Source organism: Aspergillus alliaceus, assembly GCF_009176365.1.
Source record: "Aspergillus alliaceus strain CBS 536.65 unplaced genomic scaffold BDW43scaffold_78, whole genome shotgun sequence".
NCBI classification, from domain to species: Eukaryota; Fungi; Ascomycota; class Eurotiomycetes; order Eurotiales; family Aspergillaceae; genus Aspergillus; species Aspergillus alliaceus.
The window spans coordinates 44,067-55,372 of NW_022474761.1; the positions used below are offsets into that span (position 1 = coordinate 44,067).

At 50.7% G+C, this 11,306-nt stretch overlaps 6 protein-coding genes across 6 annotated transcripts; 2 read left to right on the forward strand and 4 right to left on the reverse strand.

Moving 5' to 3' along the window:
• Positions 1 to 347: 347 nt before the first annotated feature.
• On the reverse strand, positions 348 to 1,372 carry BDW43DRAFT_304426 (class I SAM-dependent methyltransferase; the record flags this gene model as incomplete). Its single annotated transcript, XM_032045600.1, has 3 exons — positions 348 to 800; positions 901 to 1,286; positions 1,360 to 1,372. The coding sequence occupies 3 exons, from the start codon at positions 1,370 to 1,372 to the stop codon at positions 348 to 350; spliced, it is 852 nt and encodes a 283-aa protein (XP_031894519.1).
• Positions 1,373 to 3,515: 2,143 nt separating this feature from the next.
• BDW43DRAFT_316586 (Zn(II)2Cys6 transcription factor domain-containing protein) lies at positions 3,516 to 4,924 on the forward strand (the record flags this gene model as incomplete). The annotated part of the gene is made up of 2 exons (XM_032048328.1): positions 3,516 to 3,933; positions 3,996 to 4,924. 2 exons carry the CDS (start codon positions 3,516 to 3,518, stop codon positions 4,922 to 4,924), a joined length of 1,347 nt encoding a protein of 448 aa, XP_031894520.1.
• A 468-nt stretch (positions 4,925 to 5,392) lies between these two features.
• On the forward strand, positions 5,393 to 6,145 carry BDW43DRAFT_304428 (serine hydrolase FSH; the record flags this gene model as incomplete). Its single annotated transcript, XM_032045601.1, has 1 exon — positions 5,393 to 6,145. One exon carries the CDS (start codon positions 5,393 to 5,395, stop codon positions 6,143 to 6,145), a length of 753 nt encoding a protein of 250 aa, XP_031894521.1.
• A 75-nt stretch (positions 6,146 to 6,220) lies between these two features.
• On the reverse strand, positions 6,221 to 7,530 carry BDW43DRAFT_323538 (putative aldose 1-epimerase family protein; the record flags this gene model as incomplete). Its single annotated transcript, XM_032049764.1, has 3 exons — positions 6,221 to 6,431; positions 6,485 to 7,171; positions 7,245 to 7,530. The coding sequence occupies 3 exons, from the start codon at positions 7,528 to 7,530 to the stop codon at positions 6,244 to 6,246; spliced, it is 1,161 nt and encodes a 386-aa protein (XP_031894522.1). The 3' UTR covers positions 6,221 to 6,243.
• A 189-nt stretch (positions 7,531 to 7,719) lies between these two features.
• BDW43DRAFT_323540 (cytochrome P450) lies at positions 7,720 to 9,456 on the reverse strand (the record flags this gene model as incomplete). The annotated part of the gene is made up of 3 exons (XM_032049765.1): positions 7,720 to 8,859; positions 8,913 to 9,185; positions 9,250 to 9,456. The coding sequence occupies 3 exons, from the start codon at positions 9,454 to 9,456 to the stop codon at positions 7,720 to 7,722; spliced, it is 1,620 nt and encodes a 539-aa protein (XP_031894523.1).
• A 525-nt stretch (positions 9,457 to 9,981) lies between these two features.
• BDW43DRAFT_304431 (zinc-binding alcohol dehydrogenase family protein) lies at positions 9,982 to 11,115 on the reverse strand (the record flags this gene model as incomplete). Its single annotated transcript, XM_032045602.1, has 2 exons — positions 9,982 to 10,507; positions 10,571 to 11,115. The coding sequence occupies 2 exons, from the start codon at positions 11,113 to 11,115 to the stop codon at positions 9,982 to 9,984; spliced, it is 1,071 nt and encodes a 356-aa protein (XP_031894524.1).
• Between the last annotated feature and the right edge of the window lie 191 nt (positions 11,116 to 11,306).

Below are 11,306 nucleotides of genomic sequence, written 5' to 3' on the forward strand. Positions count from 1 at the left end.
GGAGGGACGGAGAAGCGATCGATGTTGAGATACGGAGTAGACGAAAAACATCCGGCAAGGTGTTCTCACTTTTGCCTTTACCTGTGTAGTATTGTACTGGATTGAACAAGGCGAAGTCAATATTTACTTGTCATGATAAGCCAAAGGGCACTAGTAATTGCCAATATGCTTTACTGTCCACGGGTACAACTTATCATTTATAAGTGTACAATACAGCTAAAGCTAGGGAGCCCGTCTTGTCAGTGGAATAACCCAAGATAGATTTAGTTCCTGCCGACTCCATCTAGTTACCCAAGGAACCCCATCACTGACGAAAGCCAAGAGAATACAAAGTACATGATAAATAGTCAACTTTTCACCCCAACAGCAACCAACGAAACGGCCTTGAGAACCCCAGGCTCAGTCGGACACAAGCCCTTCATCTCCTCCGTCATCAACTCCCTCAGCAACGTCTTCTGCCTCTCATCCAAGTCCTGGCTCGCCGTCATCATCTGCGTAACCCTCGTCATCATCACATCCACAAACGACGCATACGAGCGGAACGGTATATCGACGGGGACCTCATAAACATCGACGTCGCGGAACCCCGCAATCTCAAGCTGCGCTACCAAATTACCTGCATTCGCCCAGTCCTCGGGGATGGCGGGCGGGCTGCGCGCCGGGTCGATCTTCGTGATTGTCCGCAGGATCTTGAGCCAGTCGGTTTCGGCCCAGGACGAGGCTGCTAACACGCCGCCTGGCTGGAGGACGCGTAGGGATTCGGAGAGCGCTTTCTGGGGGTTGTTGGCGTTGAAGAAGGACTGCAACACACACAAAGCAACAAAAAATTAGCATCAGAACGAGCACATACGATGTATGTCAAGGTAAGCATGGAAATGGGAAAGAAAAGAAGATACATACCCAACCAGCCGCAACATGACTCATCTCTCCATCCCCAACAGTAGCCAAGTCCATACAATCCAGGACCTCGGTCCTAACACGACCCCAAACCGACCCCGGCTCATCAGCGACGAAGCGCCTCTTCGCCTCCTGAACCTGGTCGACCATCGCCGGTGCGAAATCCGAGCAGGCCAGGGTACACTCTGCCGGAAGATGTTTCCCAAACTCATCGATAATCCGCGTCATGATGGGACCAGGCCCGCACCCGTCGTCGAGGATTCCGGTTGCGGATGCGAGTGGGAAGCGCGAGTTCAGGCACTCCAGCATCACGGTTATGGGTTTCACGTTTAGCCCGCCGGTCATGGATTTGTAGCTTGATGCCTTCTTTTTCCAGTCGTCGGGGGTTGCTGTGGGGGAAGTAATGTTTGCGTTAGTGTGCTTATTTGCATAGTGATGAGATGGATGGATAGGAAGACAAACTTGTGACTGTCATTTTGGGTAATGGTGATGGTGACGGTGAGGTTGACTGGATTTCTGAATGTCTTCTGAATGTGATGGCTTATTCACTGTTGGGAAGGCCTGGGAGGGGCATTTTGATAGTTTCAGCGCCCACTCCAGGATTCACTAATTCCTTCCTTTGACGCATGTCCTGTAAACTGTATCACTGTCCAACCCATCCGGCGACTTTTACACTTCAGCGGTGGTAGGCAGAGAAAACCTCCGTGTGGCGGCCGCATTTAAGGGCATGGAGCCGCAGATACCGACGCAAAGTAAGCCTATCTAGAGGGCCTTAGACAAGCTTGTTTGTTTCTGATTGTTTGGGGTCGATGCGCAAGCGGCAGCAATAGACCAAATGGGACAATGGCATTGCCCAATAGCCCCATTGGAGCAGCTCGAGGCTCTCTTTAGGCCGGTCTGGACAATCCACTATCAATCTCATTCTCGCGGCGCTAAGCTCTCTGTAGGCCGCAGCTCGGTTGGTTAGAAATCCGATGAACAGAGTACTTCCATTGGTTAGATTTATGTGATATACTGCATTCTTAGTTTCGTACCCAAAAGAGAGATAAGGAAGATGCAACTATCTGAGATCAGCCTCTCCCGAAGGAATACCATTGTAACGAGTATCTCTGACACTTTCAAAACCACAGTGGACGAGTAAAATTACCATTATGCTAAAAGGGCGTCCGGACGAAGTACATATCCTTAGACGTTGAGATGGCCCCTTACGTTGAGCTGGCGGGGTCGCCCTAGCGTGCGACCCTGAAACTACACTGTGTAGGTGGAAGGGTCGGTTAGTGGTATAATATCCCAACCAACAGGACTGCGGCACGAACTAAGATTCTCACTGGCCGATCGATCAGCCAGACTGGTAATGGTGTTGGTTTTCTTACGATGATTATCCATGCCAGGTGCTCCCACCCCACTTCCCGGTGTGATACGTCCTACCACTCCCTCCCACCTTACGCTCGCACGCACTACTCTGATATCAAATACTATATAGTATCAAAGACATCATATAGTGTCCGTATTGAATAAGCACTAGAGTATTATTATCGAATCGCTATACAGTAGGGATATCAAATGGTCATGTAGTATTGATATTGAATCGCCGTAAGTATGGATATTAATGTAACAGATTGGTTTCAGTTCCCGTTGCTTTGTTGTGTGGCACCCCCAAGGGGTTGCTTCCTACCGTTTCATGCACTCGACCTGTTTTCGAATCACCACCGCGAACATCTTGGATGGTCCATGAAGATACATGTAGACACCCTTGTTGAGCACTTAGGAATACAAGGATTAGTCTTGTTATCTAGTGATTTACTACTTGATACTATATATCGAGTCTTCTTACTAATCTCTCCGTCAGCTGCTAATCGTTACAAAAGTCCTACCTAGTCAACAGGCTCATCTACCCTGTCTCGTGGATCCTTTACAAGTAGATACCAAGTTAGTGCTTACTGTGCTCTGTATCCTTATAATTCATATATAAAGATTGTTTTTGTTTGTCTGGGGGGTAGCCCATTACTAAAATGGATATATATCTACATATAGTGATATTCATATCCTCCTATATGAGTTGATATCAATAATATGTGACCATTTAATATTGATGCCATATGGCAATTTGATATCAGTACTATATGGCGATTCGATATCGACACTATATGATGACCTGATATACCTACTACGTATATGAGAATTTAATATTTGTGGAGGCAGCTTACCCACTCTAGTGAACTAGTGCTCCTCCTCTCCCACAGAATCTACCTTGATAGGCTGTAAAGTTGGTTTGTGGCGCAGGCAGCTTACATTTCCCTCCACAGCTACATGTTAGTATGTTACATACCAGACTAAATTGACCAGGTTGATTCCTAAAAGGTATTCTTTAGAATGAATGATTGGACAAGAAGGCAGGCATATTCTGTTGACCTAACAGTAAGGAAATCCAACAGTTCCTAGTTCCTTTTGTACAATTGGTCCGCGGGAATGATCAAGGCGTGTAGTACTCTCAAAATAGAAGAGCGAAAGGCAGGAGCGGGGCAACGGCCCGGGCCTTTAGGCCATTCTTTATAAGCCGATTTCCAAGGCACTAAGTTCATTCACTAAGCGAATGTTTTATTGCCGTTAAGAAGATGATGAACGGTGAACGAAAGCTCCGCGCGGCATGTGACCGCTGCCACGAACTCAAGAACCGATGCACTCGCGCCGGTGGGCCTGAGAGTCGGTGCGACCGGTGTGAGAGGCTTGATATAGACTGCGTGTATAACACCAGTGCGCGCATGGGCCGTCCACGAGTGTCGCGGCCGGGTTCTGAGAACCAGAAAGGAGCATCCTCCGCCAGACACTCTAAACGACGGGCCGTCCAGGCCGGGAGCCAGCGCGGTGCTAATGCAGTGCCGCTTCCTGTTGATCATGTCGATCTAGCTTCTGCAGCACACGATAGATCTGGCGGTGCCGGTCCTGGAAGTGGCCCTAGTAGTGGTTCTGAACCAGATAGTCCCCGCAATCTCGAACCAGTGTTAGGGATTCTAGATCCTGCTCTCCTCCCCGCAGGTAACGTACATACACCCGCAGACCCTGCATGCAGGAACCGAAACGCTAAAGAGTGTGACCAGTGGTACCTGGCGACAATGTGATCTGGGACCTAGGGCTGTATTCCCCGGACTTTGCGCACCCGGCTCACGATGATCCAACGGGCGGACAGGGACACGGACGTGGACATGGGCACGCCCACCGGGAATATCATCAAGTGGAGAGCCTGCAACAGAAATACAAGGAAGTTCCTGATTTCTCTGATTCCGACCTGGAGATGTCAGAAAAGGGGACAGTCCCTATTGTTAAGACTACCGTCGCAGATGAGCTCCTACGGCTGCAGTTCCACCTGAGCAATCTGTTAACAGGCGCGAGCGAATCGCCCACAGGGCACCAGCCGGCCATTGACGAGGTCATGATGGTCTGCAAAGAGCTGCTAGAGCTACTCCCCATCCCAGCCCGTCGCTCCTCTTCAGACTACGGTACTGCAAGTAAGAATATGACTGGGACAGGACCGCCATTCACCCCAGCCAGCGTCAATGCCGGACATCCTGATCCCTGCGACGGAATTGGCCAGCCAACTCAACGAGGAGGAGGGCCGTTCGACCCACTAAGGATAAACTACATCACCGTCTTACAAGTCGCGACATCGTACGCATACGCCCTGCAGCTGCTGGACCTTGCTGTGGATAATCTCAAGACCCGCGCTGGGAATCTGGCCCTCGTTAGCCTGGGTACCTTCAATCTTGCATCCCAGCCGGCCATGAGTACCTCGGTGGGTGCTTATATGATTTCTAGCATGGTTCATCAGCTGCGTGATGCTATTAGTCTCTTGACGCCTGAATATCAGCATCAGCAGGGGCGACCACCACCGCATGCATCATCACCACCGAGTGGCTTGCAGGCAGCAGCTGCGGCTGCGAATAACTCGATACACGCTGCGGTGGATATGATTTCTGAGAAAGAGACGTCTTTACTCGAGAAATTGGCGCAGGTTATGATTAATTCATAGTTACGATTTGGCTTTGGAATGTTTCACCATATGGTTGGTATATGTGACTTTATACTCCCAATAACTAGAATCAGACAGACTTCGAACTTCTATTTCCCGTTATATCCCAGTGTGTTTAAGTACCATGAACAAGTCTCTGAGGCCCTTATCACCCCTCCATTGTACGCCATTTTTACTGATGACCCTTTTCCGGCCCGTGGAGAAACCAACAGAGTAATCTCACATCCTTCAACAGTAGAAGTCGCCGGTCCGGTAAATGCCCTGCCCCAATAAGTCCGGAGGTTAAGTAATACAGCACACACGGCGTCTTATTAAAGGCACGCTTCTTAAAAATCAAAAGACAAGCTTCCATCCAAAAGACCAGCTAGGCTAAGCACTCAATCCAGTGTCCAGCACTGCACACCAATCTCCAATCCATTAACACCACCACCACCAGCAACACCCAACCCGACACAGGCCAGCCACAAAATGAACCCAGAAACGAAACCCGCTATCATCTGCCTCCACGGCCACGGCAGCAGCGGGGAGATCTTCCAAGCCCAGTCCCAAAATCTCACGCGAGTCCTATCCCCCCACTTCCGTTTCCTCTTCCTCAACTCGCCCATCACAACGGCCCAGGCTGGCGTCGGCGTGCCGCTCTACTACGCACACATAAAGCCGTACAGACGGTGGCATCAGGACAGAAACACAATCGGGCTATTCGACGTCACAGTGGAAGATGTCGAGCGTGAACGCCGGGTTGTACGGGATTCATTGAAGGATGTTATTGAGCGCGAGCGCCGAAATGGACCGGGGGCCGGGGTTGTCGGCGTTATGGGGTTTAGTCAGGGGACGAGGGTTGCGACGGCGGTTTGTCTTGACCCTGAGCTGGGGAGGGACATCAAGTTTGCGATTATGATTTGTGGGATTTGTCCTTCGTTGCCGTTGAGTGCTGCTGAGACGCAGGTATCGCGGCCGCTAGATATTGTGTCTGTCCATGTTCAGGGGAGTGGTGATCCGTGGTTGGCCAAGGGAACCAGGTTGTCGAAGCAGTATTTTAATCAGAGGCTTGCGACGGTGGTCAGGTTTAAGGGGGGGCATGAGATTCCGGTGAAGACGGGCGATGTGCAGAATATTGCTGAGGTTATGGCGGAGTATCGGGATCGGGATCGTGGTGAGTATGACTCCGTGCCGGCTGTTGAGGTTGCGAGTGAGGTTGCGGCTAGAATGGTATCTGCCTAGAGAGACTGGTTTACAAATTGTAGTTTCATAGACACGGTTGCTTCTATATAAATGTATATCTGTCTGCAGCAATTACTAGGCCAATGGCTTCTATATGTTTATTTCCCCTCGACCGAGAACTTGTACGTTGCAAACCGCGTATATAGTCCGTCCATCCCCCAAATGGTCTTCCTGTGTCTCCATTCCGGATGGTGCACTGCATCTGGCCAGTCTTGCATCTCTAGAGATATCGCCGCGTGCTGAGCGACTTTGCCTGCCCCTTGACCTTTCTTCAACCGCAACCCACCTGTAGACACTATCAGTTGTGACTCCAACCTCTACAGAAAAATGTCATATTACCCAAGTTATTGTCCCACGTATGAACATGGAGAGCGTCCTGGTCCGTGTAAAGCTCCATGGTGACACCAGACAGCTTCGAGGAGAGGATCGCCACAGGCTCATCTTCCTTGTCGCCCAACGGTTTATGGGAGAGCGCATAAGTCACATCAAATCCGGCATTACCCTTCTGAACCTCGTCGCCAATAGACTTATCCGCAGACCAAAAGTCGAACTCCTTCCCCTCCCTATTACTCTTCATATCGCCCGTCGGAATCCCCCGCTCATCAACATCGAACCGCATCCCGGAAACAGGAAGTCTCAGCCTATGATCAAGCACCGTACTATTACTAGCATCGCTGGTGCTGGCATTATTCCTAAACCCATCAATGTTAAAGAAAACCTGCTGACTCAAATTAATCGGGCCCGCCTTGAGCAACGGCGTAACCCCAAAGGCAATCCGCCACTCATACGGCGTAACCGTATGCGTCACGCACGAGGCAAAGATCCCAGGGAACCCATTCCACCTGTTATCAAACAGAACGAATGTAATGCTATTGTTGATATGCACTGCGATGTCCCAGGTCTGTCGGCCCCAGCCTTTATCTCCGCCGTTGAAGAGCGAGGTCGCGTTGTGAGCGTTTGCGGTTACGGGGTAGATTGTTCCGTCGACTGGGTAGCTGGAGTTGCTTAGGAAGCCGGCGTATCGTCCTTGTTGTTTGCAGAATCAGCTTATTTAACTGGCAAAAAAAGAAAGAGAAAGGGTAAGGTCGATAACACACACCTATAACCCCATTTAAAAACGGATTTGACTGCAGCGACGGATAACCCCTCGCATCGTCCAAGCCCAGTACAACATCGATCTCCTCACCATGGGTATTATTCAGCCAGAGATTTGTAAGGGCTGCGCCGTGGTTTGTAAAAGCCAGTCGAATGCCTTCGGATTGAATGATGAATTTGCCCTCTTCGTTTGTTGGCCATAGGGCTGTGAGTGCGGCGAATGGGCTGCCGCGGGTCCAGACGGACTTTACGGCGGCGAGGATGCCGACTGAAAGTTTCCAGAGGTTCATTGCTGCTCTGCAACTCGACTGTTAAGCTCGTGGCCTTTTTTCAGAATGACTTTATAATTTATATTGTATTTAATAAATGTGTTTTGTTGCTGACCGGCGACTTTTTGCTCGGACGGCTGCATCCCCTTTAAATAACCCTAAGGTAGTCATCTAACGCTACGGAGGTTATACCAAACAATCTTCCAGTCCTTAGACTTCCACCGGTCGTACAAACTTAAGCCTTCCGTAAACCCCTTCTGCCGACTTCTTCGTCTGCCCGAACTTCAACCTCCCCGCCGTATCAGGATTCACAAGCTCAATCTCAAACGTAGACAACACCGCCGCAACAAGACACTCAAGCGTCGCCCTGGCAAAATTCGCTCCAATGCAGTTCCGTGGACCCGCGCCAAATGTAAGCATGGCATAATTACTCGAAGCACCACCAGACTTCGCCTTCCCCTCGCCTATCCACCGCTCCGGATCGAACTTATCCGCATCTGGCCCCCAAAGCGTCTTGTCATGGTTCGACACCTCAGCCGAGTACAGCACAACAGTGCCCTTGGGGATCCGCTGGCCCATAAGCGTAGTTTCCTGCTGTGCAACTTTTACGATAATCGGCGAGAAGGGATAGCACCGGAGCACCTCACTGCAGAACGCATTCAAGTAAGGCAGATTCTGGACCCGTAATCCAAAGTCCACAGCCGCCAGATCCGTGCCTATTGCCTCTCGCAGCTCGTCCCTTAACCGGCTCTGCATCTCCGGCCGGCGGCCTAGCTCGTACATCGTCCATTCAAAGGCCGTGGCGGTGGACTCGTGGCCCGCTGTTAGGAAGGTCATGACGTGGTCGACTAGATGGCGTTCGTCAAAAACACCGCTTGCGAGAGCGACAGTGATGATATCCTTAGCCCTGTTATCCTCAGCCTCAACTAGCTTCTCGCTTCTGTCCTGAATGACCGCCGTCGTGACAGCACGGAGGTAGTTCGCCGATTGCGAGATCTCGATCAACTTCTTTAGCGGCACCCTCATCAATAGTCTCATGTCGAAGTACCGACTCAGCAGCCCCACCCAGCTAAACACGCGGGTCGGGTCGAGGATCAGTTTCCTGTAGTGGCTGCGCAGGTCGTTATCGGGCTGCTTGAGCGTCTGGAAATCGTGGCCCATCCCCGCCAGCCCGATGTTATCGAGTGTAGCCCTAGACACGTATTCACGGAAGTTGATCCGGGCGAAGGGGTCTGCGCGGAGCTCGTTCGACATGCAGTGCACCATTTCCTGAGCTTTGGCCCAGAAGATGCTGGTTAATTTTCGGACGTGTGGGACTGTGAATGCTGGCATCATGTTTTTGCGGTGGAGCTGTGTTCTCTCTGATCAGCTAGTAGCCCAGGGGCAACGTGTTGTTTACATGCCTTGAATTCATCATTGCTAAGGAAACCAAGATTGCTACCCGTGAATCGCTTGATAGCAATCTTGACGAGGTCCTGGTGGGCGAAGTCAAAGGCATTGACTGTGAGCATGTCTCTGATTGCCGGCGGGCTTGTCACCAGGAGGGCCTCGCCGCTCAACGTAGAGTAGATTCGGAGGAGACCGTCGTTGGGGGTGGTTTCGGCGAGTTCCCGCAGAGGAACCCATGCGTTATCGGGGAACAGGACTGGGTAGTTCCCTGTCAGGATTCTTCGACGCTACTATATGTCAGCTTTGTCTTTGTCTCTGTCTAATGTGATGTGATGTGATGGGGATACGTACCGAAGGAGTGGGGATGTTGCCGAGGGGGGTGAAATAACGGGGGTAGAGGATCATCCAATACACAGCAAAGGCAACAAAGGCAACCACATGAGCGCCTAGCACTTGGAAGAGCAGTGCTATATGCTCACCGCAAGTGAGAGCCTGGTGGACGATTCCGCCCGAGGCTAGTGTAAGCGTACACAGCCAGAACTCGAGAAAAGAGATCATCCTGAAGGTTTGCTGAAACAGAAACTGATTGAATAACTTGTTCAATAGATGTGGCAACAGTTCATCCAGCTACTCAAGCGTGTGTCCTTGATACAGAGACTAGATATAAGCCATTCTCATTTGTTGCAGGCTGCCGGCGTGTTAGCTGCGCCGGTGTTGAGCCCAACAGGACCGGTGACTTCTTGCGGATGGAAAAATCAGGCAGGCAGACAAGGCTAAATTACTCAACAGGCTGCCGATTACACTAAACCATCGATTGGTCGTATACTTCAACCACCCTGCTCGGAGGTGATACCATATGATCTCATAAATGACGGCTATTGGTTCAATCTTTACTAGCAATGGGCAATGCAATAGTAAAGGCTGCTATTTCGGTGCGAAAACAATGATTTATGTATTTTTCTATTACGTAGGCGAAACCTCGTATGGACAGCTGTAGTCTTTTGATGCGTTATGCATTTCCGCTGAGGACAGTCCTGATGTATACGTAGCTTAACTAGGACATAGTACAAGACATTGATATCATCAAACGCGACACACAAGCTTCTGACCAGAGACTTTCTTCTCCTTAAGAAGCCCAAGACCGCACAACGTCTCCCCAAGACTGTCCCCTACTATCTTATGCGGATGTGACTTCAACTTCCCTTGATCCAGCAACTCCTGCACCAGCTTAAACCACTGGAACCCAAACTTCCTATACTCCTCGTTCCCCTCCCCACCAAACGGCTCTGGCCATCCAAGCCTTTTCCCAAGCAGCGTCGGACCAAGCACCCAATCTGGCACAACCGTCTTCGGCCGGGTATGCAGGAACTCAGGGTAGGGTTCCAATGCGGTGTATTTCCCCCCCGACCGGCCGAGGCATTTGTAGCAGAACTGCATTGTCTCTGGCTCGGAAATGCAGTCGAGGACGAACTTGAGTGAGTTTCGAGTGTGCTTGCGGATATCGTCTGCACATGTCTCCTGGCGGTAGTCGAAGACTGCAGTGGCGCCGTAGGATTTCACGAGGTCGAAGTTGGTCGGTGAGCAGGTTGTTATGGGATTCAGGCCCGATCTGGAAGGTTGAGTTAGTAGGTATTTACTTCTAAGGAAATAACAGAGCGGTACTATAACGTACAGTTTAAGCAACTGAATAGCCAGAGTCCCAGTCGCAGTGCTCCCACCATACACCAGCACATCCACCGGTTTGTCAGCCGGCAACCAAGGCGAACCAGGAACATCCAGCGACTTAAACAGCGCAAGCCCAATAGTCCCAATCCCACTTCCCAGGGTTACCGCTTCTTCAAGCGACATATAATCCGGGACCTTCATGGTAGTAAGATCCGTCGCGCCAACATACTGCGCAAACGCGCCTACCGCAGGAGTGAGAGAGTGCATCCCCGGCACTGCGCCGCAGATTCGGTCGCCCGGCTTGATGGGCGCGGCGGTTTGGACTTTGGACCCAATGGAGATGACTTCGCCTGCGAAATCCATTCCGGCGATTGCGCCGGGACTTGCGAGCTTGCCGACCATTTTGGTGTCGATTGGGTTTAGGGCGACGAAGGCGTTCCTCACTAGGATCATGTCGTCTTCTAGGGAGGGCATTTGGACATCGTTGCGTAGGCCGAGTGTACCATCATCGAGAGCGACGATGGCGGTTTGATTGGACGGTAGCTCGGACATAGTGGGAAAATAAATAAGTAACAAGAAAAGGAAAAGGACAAAAATTAGCGACGAAGTTCCAATGCTTGATGTGCTGCTAAGAATCTCATAAGTATCAATAAGTACCATGGTTACGGTTAGGATCGAAATAAAGCCTCCACTCCGGGCGAGCGTAAGATCACCAGAAACTCACTCATAAATCCATAATTCTT